We start from the raw sequence: 21,884 nt of genomic DNA on the forward strand, positions 1-21,884 counted from the left end.
ATGGGGTGAGGGAGACAACTTATCATTTTGACTTGAACAGTACCAACAACACAAAGGCTCCGTTGTTGGGAGGACCATCATGCATGCCATCCGTAATGCCATCGATAAAACAATATGAAAATTACTACAACAACAACAGACATGAATTTGTATATTATACTAATAACAAAAACAAAACAACAAAAAATTAAGAATAATTTTCCTTTGTAAACAAATTCATAAACAACAACAGCACCACCAACAAACTTATCAAGCAATATAATTCTTCTGAAGTAGAACTTTTGCAAAAAAACAAAATGTCGAAGGCGAACGAAGTGATATATTTTTCGGGCACAACTTAATTGCAAAGGAAACGACAAACGAAACGCATCGCAGTAATTAAATTCTTCAACATAGATTTCGGATTTATTAACACAAGAGAAAAAACAAGAAATTATATAATTAGTGGAAAATACGAGTAAAAACGGAAAAATAGCGTGCCATAGAATCATCATGCAATTAATTATTACAGCTGATACAAATTTACTTCTAGTAATACTCCTTTATATTGATTATTATTGATTTGAAATTGATAGTGGCTAATCGAATTTATTTCTTATCGATTGTTTTTATAGGAACGCAACGGCCCTGGAACCCCCAGTTCCCCAGCCAAAACTCCAACTTCGGTATCTTCTAAGCCCGAGAAGTCGGCCACATCACGCCCACCCAGCACTACACCATCCAATAAATCATCCAAATCTCGCAGTACTTCACGAAATCGCATTGCATTGAAGACCCCAGAACCGGAACCAGTTAAAAAAGGTAAGAAGAAGATTTTTTTAAATATCTTTGGGGCTTTTTTTGGGAAAATTTGTATACAAAACATCGCAACCTTCGAGAAATTTTGAATTATTAATAATACTGTTGTAGTATCTATATAATATATTTTTTTCAAGGTCAATCAACAAATTTGATAAAAACAATTCCCAATTAGAGCAGAATATCTTAAGGCAAATAACTATTTTTGATTTGGAAATAAAAAATTGCCAATAAAGTGATTGGTATTGTAAAACTTGGCAAGAGCACTTTTGTATAGATTTAGTTTGATTATCTCACGATATTCAAGAATAAATCGTTTTATATCAAAAATTCCATATTGGAAATTTCACATAAACCTTCTACATCTGTACATCCTCTGGTGAATCAGTTTTTCCTTCGGACCTCACTGAGACCCTTACTAGATTGGGTTGGTATTTCTGTAGCTTAGTATGTATACATCGAATTCTTTTCACATGCAATATCGCAGAGGAATGGGATGTTTTTCCGCTACTTGGAACTTCGTAACCAACGAAGACCAAACCATTTAAAATTATGTTAAACAATGTCCCCAAATGCTGAAAGTAAACCAATATTGTTGGACGTACCAGAAGTAGTGGACAAATGGGCCCAATCTTCGATCTTGATCTAGGTTTGTTAATGATAATATGTTGTGGGGGAGGTACCAGAAGGAGTGAACCAAAGGGTTCCATATTCGGACTTGATCTAGGGTTGTGCAAATTTTGGTTCAAATCGGATCATTTTTAGCTCAATTTTGACCATTTTGTGGGGGAGGTACCAGATATTCGAACTTGAACTAAGTTTGGTAGAAATATTATGATAAGCAAAGTTTGGATGAAATCGGATACTCCTTTCGAGAGTTATTGTGCGCACCAGCCGGAGAGACAGACGGAATTACCCTCATTAGCCATAATACTGAGGGTATAAAAATGGTAAATTAAAATCAATCCGAGAGTCAAATTATCTGTGAAAGAACTAGGACCAGAACCAACAAAAAAAATATTTTATTCTCACTTTGTTTCGATAAAAGCGGCTATTCATCCATGTAATCTGTTATCAATATTACATACTCTTTGGTTGAAAAAATTGGGTAGAACTTAAAACTTTGGGCATACTCGAATGTTCATATGCTTTGGGAAGGTCAAAGTGCCAAATTTGTGAAACTTAAAATAATATTGCCGCTAGAATATTTGAGGACTATTTGAAATATCGAAAGTATAAGGGAACCTTGACTGGGTTACATGTCAATATATTATCCTATATTGACAATTTTCTAGAAATGTGTCTAAAATCATCAAATTACTGAAAACCACATGAAAATAAAATCAGAGATCTAAAGATATTTTTCCCTGAATAGCACCACAAACTGCAACGGGCGGTTCGAACAGCAGTCTTTGACGAATGTTAGTCTGCATGAAAAATCAATGAAAGCTGGATAGACCCATAATTACTTTTTGTATGTAGGGGAGGCTGGGGACCATTCGGTATTTTTTTTAGAGTTCTATATCTCAGTACTTATTCAACAGATATAAAATGTTTATGGCTGATTATTGTTCTTTGATACTTAATTATACAAACTATTACCAAAAACATATAATAAATTAGTATTAGATAAAAAAGGTTTACAATTTTGGTAGTGTTGGCGGGATATTTGGGATACCATTTGTATTTTGTTTTTGTAATTTTTTAAAAAACAGCTATTTATTAGTGGGGAATGTATGACATTGTTTGCCGAAGGGTAAGGCAGGGAAGACTATAGTTTCGGATCTCGCCACTGATAGCTTCCCCAGAAGCTATTAATATCTTCTTTACAAAAAACCTTTCGGCGGGTTATTTGGGATACCACTTGTATTTTGTTTTTGCAAAGTAGTCAGGCTTAATCCCAGTTTGTTGTCTTCCTGCCTTACCCCATGGCAGACAATGCCATACATTCCCCACTAATAAATAAAATTAAAATTAAAAAAAATAAACTTAAATTTTGAAAAGTTTTATACACGAAATACCTTCTAAATGGAAAGGAAATATTACCAAAACATCAGTAAAAATACAAAAAACCGTGCATCTAAGTAAGTTTATTAGCTAGAGATTTCAAACTTTGCGACAGTTATTTATTTTGATATTCGATACCTATGAATCGAAGCTAGTGATGTACAGAGATTCACTGTACATCACTAACTGAGATATCGGTTGTTTTCTACAGCTTAGTCCTATGTAAAAAAGAGCACTGAGAAAGCGGCTAAAACATTCAAAATACCGAAAATGGGGCGGTACTTCTATATGGAGGATATGTGCAAACCTTTACTTAAGAGGACCCCCATCCCTGGTGCTAAAAAAATTTATTTAATTTTTCGAATCTACACTAATTGAAGAATGTCCCTACAAGTGAAAATCTCAACAACTCTTGAATATATAGCCGTGTCAGTATCAAGTGACGGAAAGAGTGCTTCCCAGATTTTAATCGCATTTTTCTCGAAACAGTGTTTTTACGAATGGCGGGCACGATGACTCAAAAACTAATAATCTAATCGGTTCCAAATTGACGCGTTTCTCTGGGAGTGTATAGCTATCGTATGAACTAGGATAAAACCAATCGGTGAAGAACTTCCTTATTTTTAACTTGTGGCCAAAAATAGGCGAATTTCCGAAAAAAATGCAAAGGTCAGCCATTTTGTTAATTTTTGAGCAAAGTCAATAAACTAGTTCATAAGAATTTCCGGGTTCCGCTGTTCCAGCGAGGAGTTATCATTATCTTTAATTACCAAAAACAACAAAAACCAAATTTTGCAAATTATTCTTCTTCTCTTTTAAACCTTCAATTATATATGTGTAAAGTAACAAATCTTAACCTGCATTCGTATTCATTTATCAGCCCAAAGAAAATCTTGAAAAATTAAAATCGAGAATGGGGGAGGTCCCCTTACACCGCAATGTGCCATTTCACATTGCTTTGGTGGGAAAATTTGGATGTAATGTTCAAAATACCAAAAATATGGTAGCTATACCAAATCTCGGACCGGTATTAATATTTTTATTGAAGAAATTTTACATCCCAGATTCAAAAATATACCCTACATATTATACCTATACAAGTACTAAGGAACCGTGTTTTCCCGTTTTGAATATTTACGAAATAGCGTGCTTTTTACATAGAAATATCTTGGTTGGGCTGATCTTTACCGTCAACGCGACATTTCCTCCCTCTAGTGTGGTAATTTTAATACTAAATAATATCACAATATGTAGACCCCTGTAAATATTTACGTTTAACTACCACATCCGAGTACATACAACAACATACTTAGTATCAATTTAATAGTGAAACACTTCTCTTGGATATATTACCAAATAATACTACCAACTTCTCGGGTCTATGTCCTTAAGGAGTAATTAAATGCGCAATAGAATGCAAAATTTACCATTTTTCATCAAAAGTTTTGGTCCATTTGACCCTCTAAATATAGACCGATCTTCATCAAAACAGTCATACTTATGGTGAGATTCCTTCCTCTGCTTAAATGTTCGGGTCATAATTCTGTCCTCTAGAACGACCACTGACATTATAATGGACAGACGGGCGGACGGACACACATGTCTAGATCGACGCAGCTATTCGAAATATCACGATCGGTATACTAAAAGTTGGGACTAGGACCAATATTTTGCTTTACAAACTGTTGGGGCCACACAAATATACCCTCATAACATTGATGTAGGTTATAATTATAGTCAATTCCAAAAAAACCATATAATGGTGGGTAGGCTTCCCCGAAGGTCTCCGAAGAATATTATCAAGGTCTGCGAAGAATATTATCAAGGTCTCCGAAGAATATTTCGAGGTGTTACAAACGGAATGATAAATTTAGTATTCACTCTACTTTATGGTGAAAGGTTACGCCTGTTTCGATGACGAATTCCGGCGGAGCTCGAATTTTGGGAGGTACGGTTATATGAGGGCTATTCTAAAAAAAGAACCAGTATTGATCATTTTCGGTAGCAAGATGTGTTGCCTACTTTGCGTATAAAAAATACGAAATAAAAGACAATACAGGATAATGAAGCTATCTTTTTATGGTATCTGAAATTGTACATAGAGTCTGCAGGCAGTATTATATAGGTCTACATATATGGGTACCATCCATATAGCGATATCCCAAAATTGTTGAGTACGATTTTGGAAATGTTTTTTAACCGAATTGGATATTTTGGTATCTCATTCGGTATCAATCTCCCTGCCAATATTATCAGTACAGGTACCCCATATTTTGGAAATATTTTTGTAATATCGATATACATGCAGTTAAAGCCACCAAGTTTTTAACTATTAAATTGAATTGCTACATTAGGTAGCAAATATCCTTAGCAAAATTCGAAATATCCGTCTACGTTTCAAGGTTGCCCCCAGACATTTTTATTGTATAAATTCCAGTATGGTGGAAATTTTAAAACAAATTGCCTTTAAAAGTAGCTACAATTTAAGATTTCTGGTGTCCAGTGGATATCTTGGAATCCATGGCAAAATGACCCCGCCGTTTTTCATTATCTAGCAAGTTTTAGCTACCCTTTCCAAAATTATTATTTATAGTGTAGTGCTATGTAGGTTGACGACTTAATTTCAAGTAACTGACAGTACATTTGTGGTGGTATACCGAGCAAGAAATTCGGCCAGCAGTATTTAAAACCTTTTTCACTTGTTTATTTTGCTAATGAAACACGCCCGATTTAATAGATCGAAAACTTTTCGAGGTATGGTATTCCATAGATAATGGAGTGTTTCCGTACCCTTCACCACACCGTGGTACAGGGTATTATGTCTTTTTGCATATGTTTGTAACAGGCAAGAGGAAACGAGATAGACACATGGTTCCTTTTGAGAATTTGCATAGAATCACTTTCTAAGTCGATTTATGCATGTCCGTACGTCTGTCTGTCTGTCCATGTTAAATTGTAAACAATGTACAGGTCGCATTTATGATTCGAATTGGGTGAAATTTGGCACAGTTCATTTATTTGGTTCCAGGACGAAACCTATTGAAATTGGGAAAATCGGTTCAGATTTAGATATAGCTCCCATATATATATATATATATATATATTAGAAATTTGGCACTGCGTACTGAATTAAGCTTTGAATGATGTGTGCTAAGTTTCGTGAAAATCGGTTCAGATTTAGATATAGTTCCCATATATATTATCGTCCGATTTAAGGTAAATGGTGCACCAAAGACCCTATATAACTTTCGATTTACACGAAATTTGGCACAGCGTACTGAATTAATCTTTGAAAAAATGGGTTGAGATTTATATATAGCTCCCATATATATTCGTCCGATTTTATGTAAATGGTGCACCAAAGGTTCCAAATATTCAACGGGTGTACGATAGATATTTGCTTTAAATCGATTTATATAATTTTGTCCATGTTTATGGATTGATCCACGTCGGTTCACAATTAGATAAAGGTCTCTTATTTTATATCATCCAATTTCATGTTAATAGTCCTTTAAAAATGCGACGTCTATTAGTATGCATCTGATTAATATACCCATAGTGGTGAAGAGTATCATATAGTCGGACCCGTCCGAATGTTATTATGCCTATTTATTCTATATAGATTAAAAATATTAATTCCCATTTTTTCCATTTTTTTTTCTTTTGCAGTTCCAATGAATAAAATTCAAGTTGGACACGCTCCTTCACCTAACTTGAAGGCCGTACGCTCCAAAATTGGATCTCTAGAAAATGCCAGCTACAAACCAGGTGGCGGCAATGTTAAAATCGAAACGAAGAAAATTGAAATTAAGGCAGCACCCAAAATTGAAGCTAAAAATGATAAATACACGCCAAGGGGTGGTGAAAAGAAGGTAATATGACCAAACTAAAAACAAAAACGTTTAATATTTCTTATTAAAACACTCATTTCCAATATTTAGAGGAAAGAATATTTGATTATTGTCTTTGAGATAAAAATAAAATTATCTCAAGATAATAAACAATATTTTTTGTTCCTCTAAACCGTAATTGGAAATGCCTGATGTCAATTGAAAACATTTGCCATGCAAAAGAAAAAAGTTTTTTTGTAGTATCACATTGTATGAAACATTGTTGCAGAGTATTGAGCTTTTACTGACCCTGTATTTATTTTTGTTCTTAATTGCGAACAGCGTCAAGATAGCACCGCCTTTTTTTATTTATTTATTTATTTTTTTTTTTTTTTTTTTTTTTTTGAATATAACGTAAAACCAATTCGTAGTTTTTGATGATTTTGTGATTTTCAATTTCACGGTTGATTAGAATTTGAGACAATAAATTTTTGTAGCTTCCTCTCTTTTTTGGTTGTATTTTTTTCAAGTTTTCTTTGTATTATTGGATATATCACGAACTGTTGTTAATAGAAATTAAAAAAAAAAAGATTGTTCTCTTCTTTAAAATAATTTGAGTTATTAAGGAGGGGACTGATCAAATGGATGATGATGCCATTAAGATTAATCATAAAAACTAAATTATTCGATATTGTAATTGAGAGTTAAAAATTAATTTGTAAGGAAAAAGGCAAAAAGCTTAATTGAGATATACAGGTTTTTCCAAAAAGAAGTCTTATGTTTATGTACCCTAAATTTTATATAGAACACCCTTCATGTGGCATTCTTTCTATGAAATCTTCTACATATAGAAGATCCTTCAAGTGGACTTATGTGTATAGAAGAATCTTCCAAGTGGTAATCTATATATAGGATAGCCTTAAGTGATATTCTATGTATAGAAGACCCTTCTTCACGTTGTCTTCTATGTACATAAGTTATATTCTTCGGTTTACCATGCCTTGATACTTCTCAGCAACTATTATTAATTATAGTAATTAAACTAAAGCCTTAATTACAATTCATATTTTTATATTTTTTATTAAAAAAAAAACACTCCAACACAAATTCGCACCATCCATGATCCCAACAGATAATTTCAACAAAATTACAATGGAATGCCAAATCGAAAATTGGTTCACTAGAAAATGCCAATCACAAGCCCGGTGGCGGTGATAAGAAAATCGAAACAATTAAACCTGATTTCAAGGAGAAGGCCAAGCCAAAAGTTGGTTCCAAGGATAATGTTAAGCATGTAGCCGGTGGCGGTGACATAAAGGTGAGTTCTGAACATCCGTGTTAGATGGCTAGAAATACAGTCATAAGACATATATCTATCATCTAAGCATTTATGTTTAAAATAGAAAATAAAATTAAAAATCGATAAAAAAATATATTAAAACAAAAACTTGTCATTAAGCATGTTTTGAATAAATTAAAGGCATGTTAAAAATTAAAATAAAACGGAATGAAAAAATATTAAAACAATACAAAAATAATTTAAAAATTATAATGTTATATACACGCATGTGTTTTAAGCATGTTGTTAGAAAAAATGCATGTCATTTATTAAAGTTTATGTTTATTAATTTAAATTATTAAGAAGTATATAACATCTTTTATGAATTACAATAATATGTTTGTTTTTTTTTATATCATTAATGTACATCGTATTGAATTGGCGATCGTTTCATATTAAATTCATAGAAATACATTACATTTTATAGCATTTATTATGAGATAAGGGAAATATTCTATAATATTGAGGGACATAAACAAAAATTATCAAATGTTAGCAATCAAATTTATTATAACGCCAATTCCAAATAAAATTAAAAAATGTATTGTTAAGCATTATAAATTATTCGAACGCCATTTAGCATTACTACTCTATTATTATTATTAATTATGAAGTAATTACTTAGTTCCCCATACACAATTTTCTGAGCAAACACCGACTTTTGTACATTGTTCAATTCGAATCACTCTCTGAATAACCAAGAAATTTGTCCCATCCCTAAAAATTGAGAGTATTTATCGAAAATAAATTAATTTTGACAACATGAAAATATTTACAAAATTTTCAATCATTTTAAATTATTCTTTATATTCCGTTTTACAAGAATCAAAAATAATTCTGATGGCAGAATTCGTACATTTCGAATACGAAGTGATTTAAATAATTTTGACTGTATACACAAATTAGTACTGTATTAGTACACATTTTTTTTTAGATTTTTTCTTGTGATATGGATCGTTTATAACCAGGTCTTGACATAGGAAATCCAAAGAATGTATATCTACTAGCTGTATAATTAATATAAGTTCTAAAACATTTTGTTGCCTGTGGGCAATATTGGACCATAAAGGGTTAAGAATAGTGTTGTATGAATGGGTTAATTCCGTAATGTACGTATTTCTGAGAACGAACTACGTTGATTAAATGCCCGTCAGAACATGACATTAACAGGAAATGCTATATTACAGCTAATTTGTTTGGCTATTCTATCAGGACATTCGAAATATTAGGCAGTATCGTTATGTAGGATTTTAAAATTGTGTTCTCAATTATAAATTTTTTGCGTTATGTTAGTACTAATATCCCTTGTCATAAATAAAAATATTATTTTTACCATAAACAGCGTAGTGTCACTTTACTCAGGCATCGCTTCATTCTGTCTGGGAAGACCCAAATCTTATCTAGATTCCTAGCTGTGACTTTTCTACAACAAACAACTGTTGTAGTACAATGATATGTCAAAATATATAGCAAAAACACACAAATTAATTCAGAAGATGTTGATAAATGCATTGTCGAACAAGTTCTTCAAAATTTGGAGATTTTCAATTATATATTTTTGTATTTTTTGGTTTTAAATAAACAGCATTCTTGAAATTTTTTGTACCAACAGCTGGACTGATGATGTTACCTTACTAAATCTGCCTTGAATTCAATAATGTAATGTATTTCGCAGGTTTCTCCATTTGCATTAATCACCGGCAGTGTCCAATGGTGAAATGACGACGTCACAAAGTATCTTGTTATACCCTTCACCACACTGTGGTACAGGGTATTATGTCTTTGTGCATATGTCTGTAACAGGTAAAAGGAAATGAGATAGACCCATGGTTCCTTTTGAGAATAAGCAAAGAATCACTTTCTGATTCGATTTATACATGTCCGTCCGTCCGTCTGTTGATGTTAAATTGTAAACAAAGTACAGGTCGCATTTATTATCCGAATTGGATGAAATTTGGCACAGCTCATTTATTTGACCCAAGGACGAACCCTATTGAAATTGGGAAAAATTGGTTCAGATTTAGATATAGCTCCCATATATATTTTCGTCCGATTTAAGGTAAATGGTGCACATGTACATCTTTCGATTTGCACGAAATTTGGAATAGCGTACTTAATTATATCTTGATTGATGTGTTTCGTGAAAATCGGTTCAGATTTAGATATAGCTCCCATATATATTTTCGTCCGATTATAGGTAAATAGTGCAACAAAGTCCCTGTATATCCTTCGATTTGCACGAAATTTGACATAGGATACTGAATTGAGTCTAGTATGATGAGTGGCAAGTTGCGGGAAAATCGGTTCAGATTTTGATATAGCTACCATATATACATATATATTCGTGCGATATTACATAAATGGTGCACCAAACTCCAAATGTTTGTCCGAATAACACGGAATTTTGCACAAAGTATCAATTTGAGATCTGAATGACGTTATTATGTATTGTTGAAATTGGTGCGGATGCAGCCATAGCTTCCACTTTCACACTTTCTGAACAATATTCATATAATATATGAATTATTTTTTCTGTGTATAATCTAGAAGTTCCTGACCATTTGGTAGTATTAGTACTACCCCACGCAATGTAGTGTAAATTAGCATCGCTATCAGTATGTATCCCTTATTCGTATGCCTTTCTCATCAGACACTCACTTGGGCTGTTCTATGAACTGCCGGTTAAAAAAACTCTTGCATCTGTTCGGATCTCCCACCGGATTCGAGAGTGACTAAACCGTTGCCCACAATTTGGTCCATCCATTTTCCGCTTGGTTTTGCTTCGAGTATTCGTCCCCCCCGGCGAGCGGCTGCATCAGTGCTGATATCTCGGAAATTTTTGTGATGTTTTGAGGGATTGAGCACTCTCTGAAGCGGTAATTTGGTTAAGTCACTGAAATATTACCAGATATCTATAATATGGTTCAAGAAAGGCGTTCAAAGGTAAAGAAATCGGGTGGTCTATAAACGGATACGATGATGAGGAGATGGCTTCGAATTAAAAAATAAATTTTAAGCACTCACTATGATTTACTATAGTGAATTTTGTAACATATATTTTTGGGGACCAGTTTCGATTACATGTCTAAAAAAGCGTAAGGACCACCGGATTACTTTTTATACCCTCAGCATTGTTAACAAGCTTATGGCTAATGAGGCTTTTCGATACGGCATAAATGTGCCTAATCGAAATATTGGTTTCAGACCCCATGTTTGGAGTTGATTTACAAATGTCCGTCTATAACCAATTTCATCCAAACTTTGCATATCGTAATACTTCTTCCAAACTAAGTTTATGTTTGAAGATAGAGGTAAAAATTTAGCTGAACATTTTTTTTAGAATAGCATGATAACGAACTACTCGATTAGAACCAAACTTTGCACAACCTATTATCTTCACATAGCCTAGATCAAATCCGAAGATGTGACCTATTGGTCAACTCCTTCAGGTACCTCCCCCACAATGTGTCAACATTTTCAATATTTTTAAATCCAGTACTAGGCTAATAGAATGTCCAATTTGATCCAAACTGTGCAGATTTTAATATTTCTTTCAAACTCAAATAAAATTCAAATGTTAGGAAAATCGGTCCATTCCCTGCGGTACCTACCCCAAAATATGGTCAAAATTGTGCTGAAAATGCATTTTATAATATCATATAAACAGACCATCCGTCCATATTGTTGATGAATGGGACTTATCGGTCTACACCTTCCAGTACCTCCCCCACAAGGAGTTAAAATTTTTAAATCTTATAAATCTCATATGGAGCAAAGGGAGTATCCAATTTCATCCAAACTTTGCACATGGTAATATATTTACCTAAATACATAGATCAGGCTCGAATATGGGACCCTTTGGTCCATTCCTTCTGGTACCTTCCCCACAAAGTGTGGGGGAGGTAAAAAAAATTGATAATCCAATATCATATATTGGAGTGTCTGATTTGATCCAAACATTGCAAATCGAAATATTTTCCAAACCTACATCAAATCCAAAGATGGTATATCTATTAGGTATAAGCGAATAAAAAATCTGTGTTTCATTCTGTAGACCTCAGCAAACTATATTTTTAAAAGCGTAGAGTTGTTTAAAAAATATTTTTTTCAGTTGGAATGTTGTCGAAGCGAGTCACTTCTTCCCCTATATTGTTACTTTTTCCAAGGCCCTAAGCGTGTCAAAACAGATTCCAACGTATTTTCAGAACAAATTCAATTTATGGCGTTCGAATAGTATAATAATATAAAATAAGTTATATCATTATTTATTATCATAAGTTTATATAAACACATTATCGTCTCAAAAAACATGTATCATCATATATAAATACATAATTCTAAATTATAAAATTATATCGATGTACTTTGTAAAATGTTTATCTTTAGTTGATTGAAACTTCTTTACTTTGCCTCTGAATGATTTTTATGTTTAATTTACTCTTCTTGTTTCTTTCTAACCTAACCAAAAAAACAAAATAAAAAAACCAACAACAACTACCACAATCAATGTTAAACAATAACAAATTTTGATGATTGTTTATAAAAAAACAACAACATAACTCACACTACCATTACAAAAAAAAAATAAAAATAACAAATTCAGGAATCCAATGATCAACCTAAGGATGTAAGTAGTTTAGTAGACACTCACACATTAACACATATTGTTTCTTTTTATTCGAAACTAAAAAAAAATATTTGGTAAATTTTGTCATTTTTTATTAGTGATCTTTTTAGAAATTATTTTTTTTTTACTTTTTTATTTATCATCTCTTTTCAAAACAAATGCAACTTTTGTACTTTACAAAAAAAACACCTCAACCATAAAATCCTATGTTGCTTAGCCCTGCCCCCAAAAAAACTCGTCTCAAAATAAATTCTCATTTTAACACATAAGGCACAAAGGCTGTAAATTTGTTAAAGAGCGTTTTGATCTTTTTCTAGAATTTTGTTTTTTTTTTCTATTTTAATATTTATTACACTAAATTTTAACTCATATAATTTTTTTTCAAATATTAATTTTTATTACGACTTGTATATGTATTTAGACAACTCCACAAAATTGGTTTTATTGAAATAACAATTGTCAGTGTCATTTTTTTGATTTAAACAGAGAAATGAAAATCCCATTTCAATAAATGTTTAATATATTCTTAAAATTATTTTCTTCTTCTTCCCTATTGCTCTTTTGCCCTTTTTTTCGTTGGTGGAAATGCAATCGTCCCCTGTGTTGCCTTCTTCTCCTACATCCCCGAATTTTAGATACAAACACAAAAAATCGAAATAAAGGCACAAAGCAAAATCGGTTCTTTGGATAATGTCAAGCACAAGCCAGGTGGCGGCGATAAGAAAATTTTCGATGACAAGGATTATTTGAAAAATATTGAACACGGCGTACCCTTGACCACACCACCGTCTCAGGTAAACTAAATGTTAAAATGCTTCAATAAATGCTTCTTGACCAATTATGCTCCTCATCCATACTGTAATTTCAAGCTTTTTTAGTTCTTGTTGTTGTTATTTTCACCACCCGCCGCCGTTTTTTTTTTTGTTGTTGTATATTTTCCATCAATCCAATTCCACTTCCAAATTACGTTTTAGTTAATTTTGTTATTCTTTTTTATTATTTCACCAGTTGGTTTTGAATTGTTTACATACGTTTTGAACTACATTTCTAGTTTTCCTTCAGTTTTTTATTATTTTGATTTTTTCGTTTTAATTTCCTCCAGTTTTTTGTGGTTACTTGACATTCCCTTGTGTATCGCCATTTTAATCCCTTTCCCGAAAATTCAAATTTAGTAAGAAATTCATTTTAATAAGAAATATTTAATATTGTAAATATGTGTCAAAAATTAAAAGAATTTTTAGAAACTTTGGAAAAACCCGAAAATGAAAAATGTATACCGTTCTACATCTATTCATCACAAATCGTATCAAATCAGTATCAATTCCTATCGCTACTAAAATTGAATGAGGATTTTTTTGTAGAATATTTCATCCCTCTAACTCGTTTCCTTGAGGGTCCTTTTCGTCCATAATTTATTGAACCGGACTCCAATTATTATAATATGATACCCTACACAACTACCACTAACCGCTCAGTGTCTCTTGGCCGCTTAGATCTCAACAGCTCTTCTGTGGCATCATTTGAGCTGTTAACTATTGACTTTCATTATCATGACAGCCATTCGAAATAGTCGCTTTCCCCATGGAAAATTTGTGGTATTCGGCTTATAATTGTGGCGTCTAGAGCGACTAGAAAACATACAGTTTTCGCTCTATTTCATAATCGATATATCATCAGATCATCATCGCAAAAATTAAAGGCGTCGACCTTAACTATAATCTGAACCTCATGCAGAATTTCCTAGCCACCAACAATATATAGAACCTTGAAAAATTGACGTATAACTCTCGCCTCCGAGGACATACACCAACGTAATTGGTATCAATTTAAAGGTCAACTACTCTTATTGAATATACTATCAACTTCTCAGCTCTATGTCCGTCAGGAGTAAAAATATACGCCATAGAATCCAAATTTTGTAATTTTTCTCACCAATTTGACCCCCTGAATATTAACCGATCTTCTTAAAAGCAGCCACTTTCCACTTTCTCTCTGTAAAAATTCTGTGTTCAGGTCATAATTGTGGACTCCAAAGTCCACAATTAAGCAAAACTAATTTTTTGGTCAATAGTTCACCAAAGTCCTGGTACAAAAGTCCTATTTTGCGTGGCGTTTCAAATTAAGCCTAGAATGACGTATATCAATTTTTGACGAAATCTAAAACAAGCAACAAATTCATGAGACTATGTATTGCACATGGACTTATAAGGACAATTTTCTGTAAATACAAAACTGCAGCCACTTCGGTGGCTACCTAAAACCTATTGAATACCAGGATCTGTAAAAACTTGGATCTATTTCGACAATTTTCTGCAAAGATGATTTTCTCCATTCACGAAATCGGAATATCAAATTACAGTCACTTCGGTGGCAAAATTCCTCTAGCACCTTCCAAATATCGAAAATTAGGCCGGACCCTTATATGGGGGCAATATTATATAATTTTGATGGGAAATTACGGATCAAATCTGTAAAAAACACAAATGTTGCGGTACCGTTATATGGGGGATATATCAGAACATGGAACTATATCGAAAGTCGTCGAAATCTTCACATAACACCCTTTATTACAGCCACTTCCGCGGCTGAAAAACATCAAAATACCGAGTCAAAACATCCTAGAAGCAGCGAAGTGTTGTCAGAATTTTTTTGTGTCTGTGAGAAGGATAGCTGAATGGTATTGGACCCCTCCACAGTCCAAAAGATATATTGGGTAACTGCGGATTAAAAAACCCGCCGCGGACAGTCAAGGGGTATAAGAGGATAGTCTCAGAGGAAATGACCTCTTGTCAATGATGCTTGAGCTGATTAGGCGACAAACATATATATTGCACTTATATCTACATCTGAACGCATGTCAACGAAACTAAGCACAAATCATTCTAGACTCACTTCAGTACGATATGCACAATTTCGTGCAAATAGAAAAAAGATAGGGGCTTAGGTGTACCATAAATCGCAACCGATTTTAACAAATGTTAGCACAAACCATTCTACATTCAAATCAATACGCTATGGAAAATTTCTTGTAAATCGAAAGAAATATAGGGGCTACGAAAAATCCGACGAAAATATATATGAGAGCTATATCTAAATCTGAAGCGATTTCAACGAAACTTAGCACAAGCCATTCTATCCACATAAAACCGGATGTAAATATATATTGGAGCTATATGAAAATCTGAATCGATTTTCATCAATTTCAATAGATTTCATCCTCTTCCAAATTTCATCCAAATTTACATCAACCGGCTGACAGAAACACATAAATCCACTCAGAAAGTAATTCTATACATATTCTCAGAAGGAACCATGTGGTATAAAAACAAAACTCTTCGATATAAATGCTTTGGCAACTTCATTTTCAAGCATCACAAGAATGATTGTGATAGTTTCTTCCAACATGTTCCTTTCTTGACAGACTTAAGTGTATATTTAACTGCCGGATATGAGCTGGATTAAACCACCACTAACGTTATACTGTGAAACACGAACAAAATTATATTGACAGAAGATTTGCAGCAGGCGAATATATGTATATCATAGGAAGTAACTATGGATACATCTCGATTCCTTTATACTCTACACATTCAAAGGTGGGGCAATATCGAATCTACTGAACCAAAAATGTGGATGAGTAAAGGTCCAATATGTAGCATAATGGTAAATTCTTGAATTCTGTGCAAATTATGCATATAGAATTTATTTTAAATTTTGTATTTTTTCTTATTTAGTGTGAAACACTAATTTCCTTATCGTTTGAACCTCAGATTTTAAATATATTTTTATATATTGTGTTTTCTCAATACACCAATCAGTATTATCTAAAATTAAATCCCTTGTGGTATAATTTTCCGATATTCTGTCAAGGATTCTTTAAATAAGAGCATATGCATGTTCCAAACGTCGCCCTAATTTTCTTCTGGGACCAAAGCGATCTGCTCCGTATTAGATAATGTCTATACCCAGCCCAATTCAGGTTATTATTTTATATTTGAAATATTTATACCTATAGAAACATGAATTTATTTTATACAATGAAATTGCAACATTTACAGGAAACAAGCATTACTTATTAGCCAAAAATCGTGTGTAGACTTTTACTAAAAAAATGAATGCATGATTTTAATATATAATTCAAACGAAATTTAAAGCAATTTCTACTAAACCCAATACAATATTAAATATTTCTTATACATCTATATCTATTTGTTTATGTATTTATCAATTTATTACTTATTATCAGTTTATTTAACTTTTCATTTAGTATTGTAATTAATTTGGTTTTATTTGAAATCGAAATTCCGTATTAAAAGCACTGCACTTAGAACATCAATCGTATTCAATGTTCTGTGGCACACAAAAGTTAAAACAAAAGTAAAACCTTAATCACAAAAATATTGAAAATCCAACAACAAACCAGTAAAAAACAGTAAAATGCTTTGGTAATCGTTGAAATTAAAAAAAAGATAAAAAATGTATAATCACAAGCGTACTATACTGTACTATATAAACAAAATAATTGAACTCTATTTCATAGTTTATTTTTCGAGCATTCAATAAGTTTTAACAAAATTTCAATCACATATTACTAACATTGTAATACTCTTTTATTTCAAATTTGTTCACATTTTTAAAACAAAAAAATATTAATAAAACTACTGCGTTTACACCATTTCAAACACTCATTAAACATGACACAACATACAAACATTTGACAACTTAAATCATAACATAAAAATTTTTAAAATAAAAAAAAAATTGTAATTAGTTTTTTATTAGGAAATTGTAATAAGACTTTTATTAGGAAAACCACAAAAATATAATTTTAATAATTTGATACTAAACAAATTTGGAATTTCAGAAAACAATTTGTAACTTAATAATATATGGACTTAGGTATGAGCTTAGATTTTGTACAGCAACAGCTGTTAACATAAATATTAATTAAAAAATATATTGTAATAATCTTAATTTGTTGTAAATCATACAATACACATATATTTTAATTCAGAATCTATTTTTCAAAACTATATTACGAGAACTCTATTTTAAAAATTACGGTCATTTGTTCGGAAAATACGGTTAGGAATTTTAAAATGTCAAATGTATATTGAACATTATCTGTCTAGAGGCAATGTTTCCCGTGGGAATATCTGCTTTCTTTCTATACCTTCCACTAAGAGGAGGGCATTCAAAATATAAACCTAAATTGGATGGGGACTTTTATATGTGGCCTATGCCAAATTAGGCTAGGACTTGCAACATACCGAAAATATGTAGAAACATCGAATGTTTTGTGAAGAAGTTGTTTATCCACCAAGATTCCTGAATGACAAAACACAGCCATTACGTAATGCAAAATTATATCACTTCGTTTTTAATTGCGTCTAGGAAATCTATATAGGGGCTGAAATTTTCTCTTTGGGAACTATTACCAAAGATCGAGCGATATTTATATTGCTGGAACAATTTATCTTGAAATGGTATATATCAGATTCGAGGTAAATATGGGGGCTACACTCAAACTTGGCTTTAGTACAAGAATGTGCTATATAATGAGAAGCCAAAACGTGTTCAAAATCTCCAAAATACCGAATATGGGGGCTACCCGCGAACTTGTTTTAATATTAATAATTTTTTGCTACGTTATATATTTTTTTTGCTGTGTTATATATAGGGAACATACCAAAAAGTGAACCTATACCGACAATTCTACAAACCGGTTTATATCATACCATTATGTACACCAAATACAAATTTCAATGAAACCCTCAAAGCGTGGACTGATACTAATAACGCATGTTAGAATTTGCAATACTCAAATTACTGCAATTTATATTACAAAGTTAGATTATAGTGTAGGAATGAGCGAATATTTGGGGTTATAATTGTATGAGGGCTATGCCTAATTAATGACCGACATATGTCAATTTCGAACCCAATATTTTTGTTTTGTGTCTCAATTTTTTTCTTCAGGATGTATATTTATATTGGGGAAATACCTAAATGCTGGCCGATATATTTCATTATCGTTAGGTTCGATTTCACGATTATGCATAATGTTGGCGATTGATCTCAATTCCTTCAGAAGATACCGTGATTACAACAGACGGACGGAGGGGCATGGCTAGATCGTCTTCGAATTTTTCCTTAATCAAGAATATATATACTTTAAAGGGTCTGAAATTAATATTTCGATGAGTTACAAACTGAATGACAAAATTAATATACCCTCCATACTATGGTGGAAGTATAAAAACAAAATTAAAACCAATTGAAACACGTGTCGTAAATCGTCCAAATGCCGAGAGTATTGGGAGGTACCGTTATGTGGGGGCTACCCTGAAACATAGGTCAATATTAATAATTTTTGGAACGGACATGTGCGTCGAGTATACAATGAGAACCCAAATTTTAAATTACACCTATTCGATTAAAAAACGTGTTCAACTTCAATTCAAAAATACCGAATGTACCGTTATATAAGGGCTACACCAAAAAATACACCGATATATCTCATTTGCAATACCAAAAATCCTAGTAGGAATGAAAAAGACAGACAGACAGACACCCATAAATCGACATAGAATTTTATTTTGATCAAGAATTTATACTGTTTATGGGGTCTCCGGTGAATATTTCGAGGTGAAGCAAACGGAATGACAAATTTAATATAAACCAGTGAGCGGAGCAGTATAGTCGGACGGGGCCGACTATACGATACCCTACACAACTACCACGAACTCTAACTTTCTGAGGAGTCTGAGTAATATTCCGTGACATTTGCCCCCTCTTGTCCGATTAAAGGTGAACAGCACCCCTACTTACTTTTTTCGAATATTCAGTACAGTCCTTCTAATTACTTGTCCAGATTACCTTCACGGTGGATTGTGTTGTGATTTTTGGATTATACTCGACTCGAAAACACACAAAAAATTAAGTTTTTGGTCCATTTCATCCCAACATTTTAATCTGATCATCACGGAAAATTGTAGGCGTTTTTCTTGACCATAACTGGAACTTCATGAAAAATTTCAAAGCCATCAGCGCGATATTTCCTCCTCTAATGTGGTAATGGGTTACTAAATAATATCTGAATACGTAAGCACCTGTAAATATTTGACTGTAACTTCCACATCTGAGTAGATACATCACTATATTTGGTATCAATTTAAAGGCCAACCACTCCTCTTGGATATGCTATCAACTCCTCGAGTAAATATATATGCCATAGAATACAAATTTTGTCATTTTTCACACAAAAGTCAGGGTCCATTTGACCCACTAAATATTGGCCCGATCCCCTTCTCCATGCAAAAATTCGCGGTGTTTGGGCCATAATTGCGGCCTCTGGAGCGATCAGAAAAACCGACAAAAATAATGTTTTTGGTCCATTTCATCCCCTAAATATTAACCGATCTTTTCCAAAAACAATAGGGGTCTTCATTGGCCAGAACCCATCCTACATGCAAAATTTCGTGAAGATTGATCCATAACTGTGGCCTGTATCGTGTTTACAAATTATAATGGACAGACGGACGGACGGACACACATGTCTAGATCGACTCAGCTAGTCGAGATATGACGATCGGTATACTTGAAGGTGGGTCTAGGACCAATATTTCGCGGCGTTACAAACATTTGGAGCTGCACAAAGCTATAATACCCTGACAACATAGTTGTGTAGGGTATAAAAATTAAAAATTTAAATTCGGTAATTTTCGGATTCAAATTTAGGGCGACTGAAACATATATAGACCGCGTCCATAGGAAATTGTAGGACAAGTGATTAGGCTTAGGAGGAAAGTTGAAAATATGACACGTGTCGTGTTGTGGTCCTAGTTCACATGGTAGACATGTGCTATCAGGTCGTTAATTCTTGTCCAGTAGGAATTGAAGCGGTAACACCATCCTGATATTTTCTGTGCTAAGACTACTCGTATCTAGCCCGTTGCTTCTCCTCTGCAGATATGGATGGTCTTCGAGTGTAGCATTCATAAGGCATTGTTCTTCAAGCAGGTATTCCATCGACAACATTCGGTTGTGCCGGATTAAAGGTCGAATATGTTCTCCATCTAACATTACGTTCAGCGGTGGTGGATACTTCTCATCGAGTGGCTATCCTATGCATTAAACCGGCTGGCGAGGGTTTGAACCTAATTTGTTTGTTTTCTATGACAGGACCTTTATATAGAGGCTATATCTAAAGATGGACTGATGTTGATAACGGATTTACCGCCCTATAACAATCGAAAATATCAAATTAGTGACAATTCGGTTGAAACAAAACGCCAACTTATGTATCAATTCCAAACATCGTAGAAATAGTGGCAATGCTCTATGCATTATCCCCATTCAAACTGAATTTTGCAATTTCAATATGACAATATATATGCAGAAGTTTTAATGCTAGTTATGTCGGTCGTCTGTCTAGGGTAAAACATATCGGATACCTTAAATTAATATCCATAATTGTATGATTTACAACAAATTTCAAAATTTAATTAATCAATTATAATTGGCATCTACAATTTATTATGTCTACGTTATATGGTTTTTATTTGTTTATATTATTTATTTCTTTTCTCCATATGTTGTTTTTCTTTATAATTGTATTTATTTTTTTATCCAAAAAAATTAAGAAAATGAATTTCTACTCCCCCAAAATTCGAACTAAAATTCTCAGAATAAATTTCCAAACGATTTCTAATTCTAATATTATTGTGTCCTCTCTATATCTACCTATCTTTCTCTAATAAATAAATTAATTAGAAGTGAAATAATTTACTATGATGACATACCAATGTTATTCTTAATTTTTCTTTCTTTTTTCTTCCCATTCTTTTTTTCCAAAAAAAAAAACACACGATTAAAAATATTTAAAAAAAAAACAATCTACCAACAATAAAAAACAAACACATAACAATGAAATAGAGCTCACAAGGCCGCTTAATAGCGACAATACATCTTGAATTCGGTCTCTGTACCAAAGATTGTGTGTGTACCGAAGTATTTCGTTCGCTTTTTAAATAGATGCCATAGCAAAAGCCAAATGAAACCAAACAAAAAATAAGTCTTACAATTTTAAAAATTAAAGCTCAAAGCCACACACCCACCCAAACCCAAAAAACAGCCCTACACACAATTCAAAAACAAACAAAAAAATTGATTTTTTAATTATAATTTTTATGTTACTAAACAAAAGCCTGCTAAAAACCAAAATGGCCAAATTTAACCAGCCTATCTCGTCAGAACACTTTTTACAAATAAAAACTGAAAA

General features: G+C 32.7%; 1 protein-coding gene across 6 annotated transcripts in view; it reads left to right on the plus strand.

The window, feature by feature from the left end:
- Positions 1-21,884, plus strand: part of LOC133338534 (microtubule-associated protein tau-like) — a 52,114-nt gene that overhangs the window by 15,365 nt on the left and 14,865 nt on the right. For 2 of the 6 annotated variants that reach the window (XM_061546705.1, XM_061546707.1), the window contains exons 4-8: positions 615-801; positions 6,475-6,677; positions 7,768-7,953; positions 12,578-12,601; positions 13,237-13,395. In XM_061546705.1, coding sequence (XP_061402689.1) covers positions 615-801; positions 6,475-6,677; positions 7,768-7,953; positions 12,578-12,601; positions 13,237-13,395 — 759 coding nt within the window. Of the gene's footprint in view, positions 1-614; positions 802-6,474; positions 6,678-7,767; positions 7,954-12,577; positions 12,602-13,236; positions 13,396-21,538; positions 21,602-21,884 lie in introns of all 6 variants that reach the window. The other 4 variants (XM_061546703.1, XM_061546704.1, XM_061546706.1 and 1 more) reach the window with 4 other exon arrangements.

Source organism: Musca vetustissima, unplaced genomic scaffold (assembly GCF_032173495.1).
Source record: "Musca vetustissima isolate MV318-11 ecotype Yass unplaced genomic scaffold, APGP_CSIRO_Mvet_v1 utg11171, whole genome shotgun sequence".
In the NCBI taxonomy this organism is placed as follows: Eukaryota; Metazoa; Arthropoda; class Insecta; order Diptera; family Muscidae; genus Musca; species Musca vetustissima.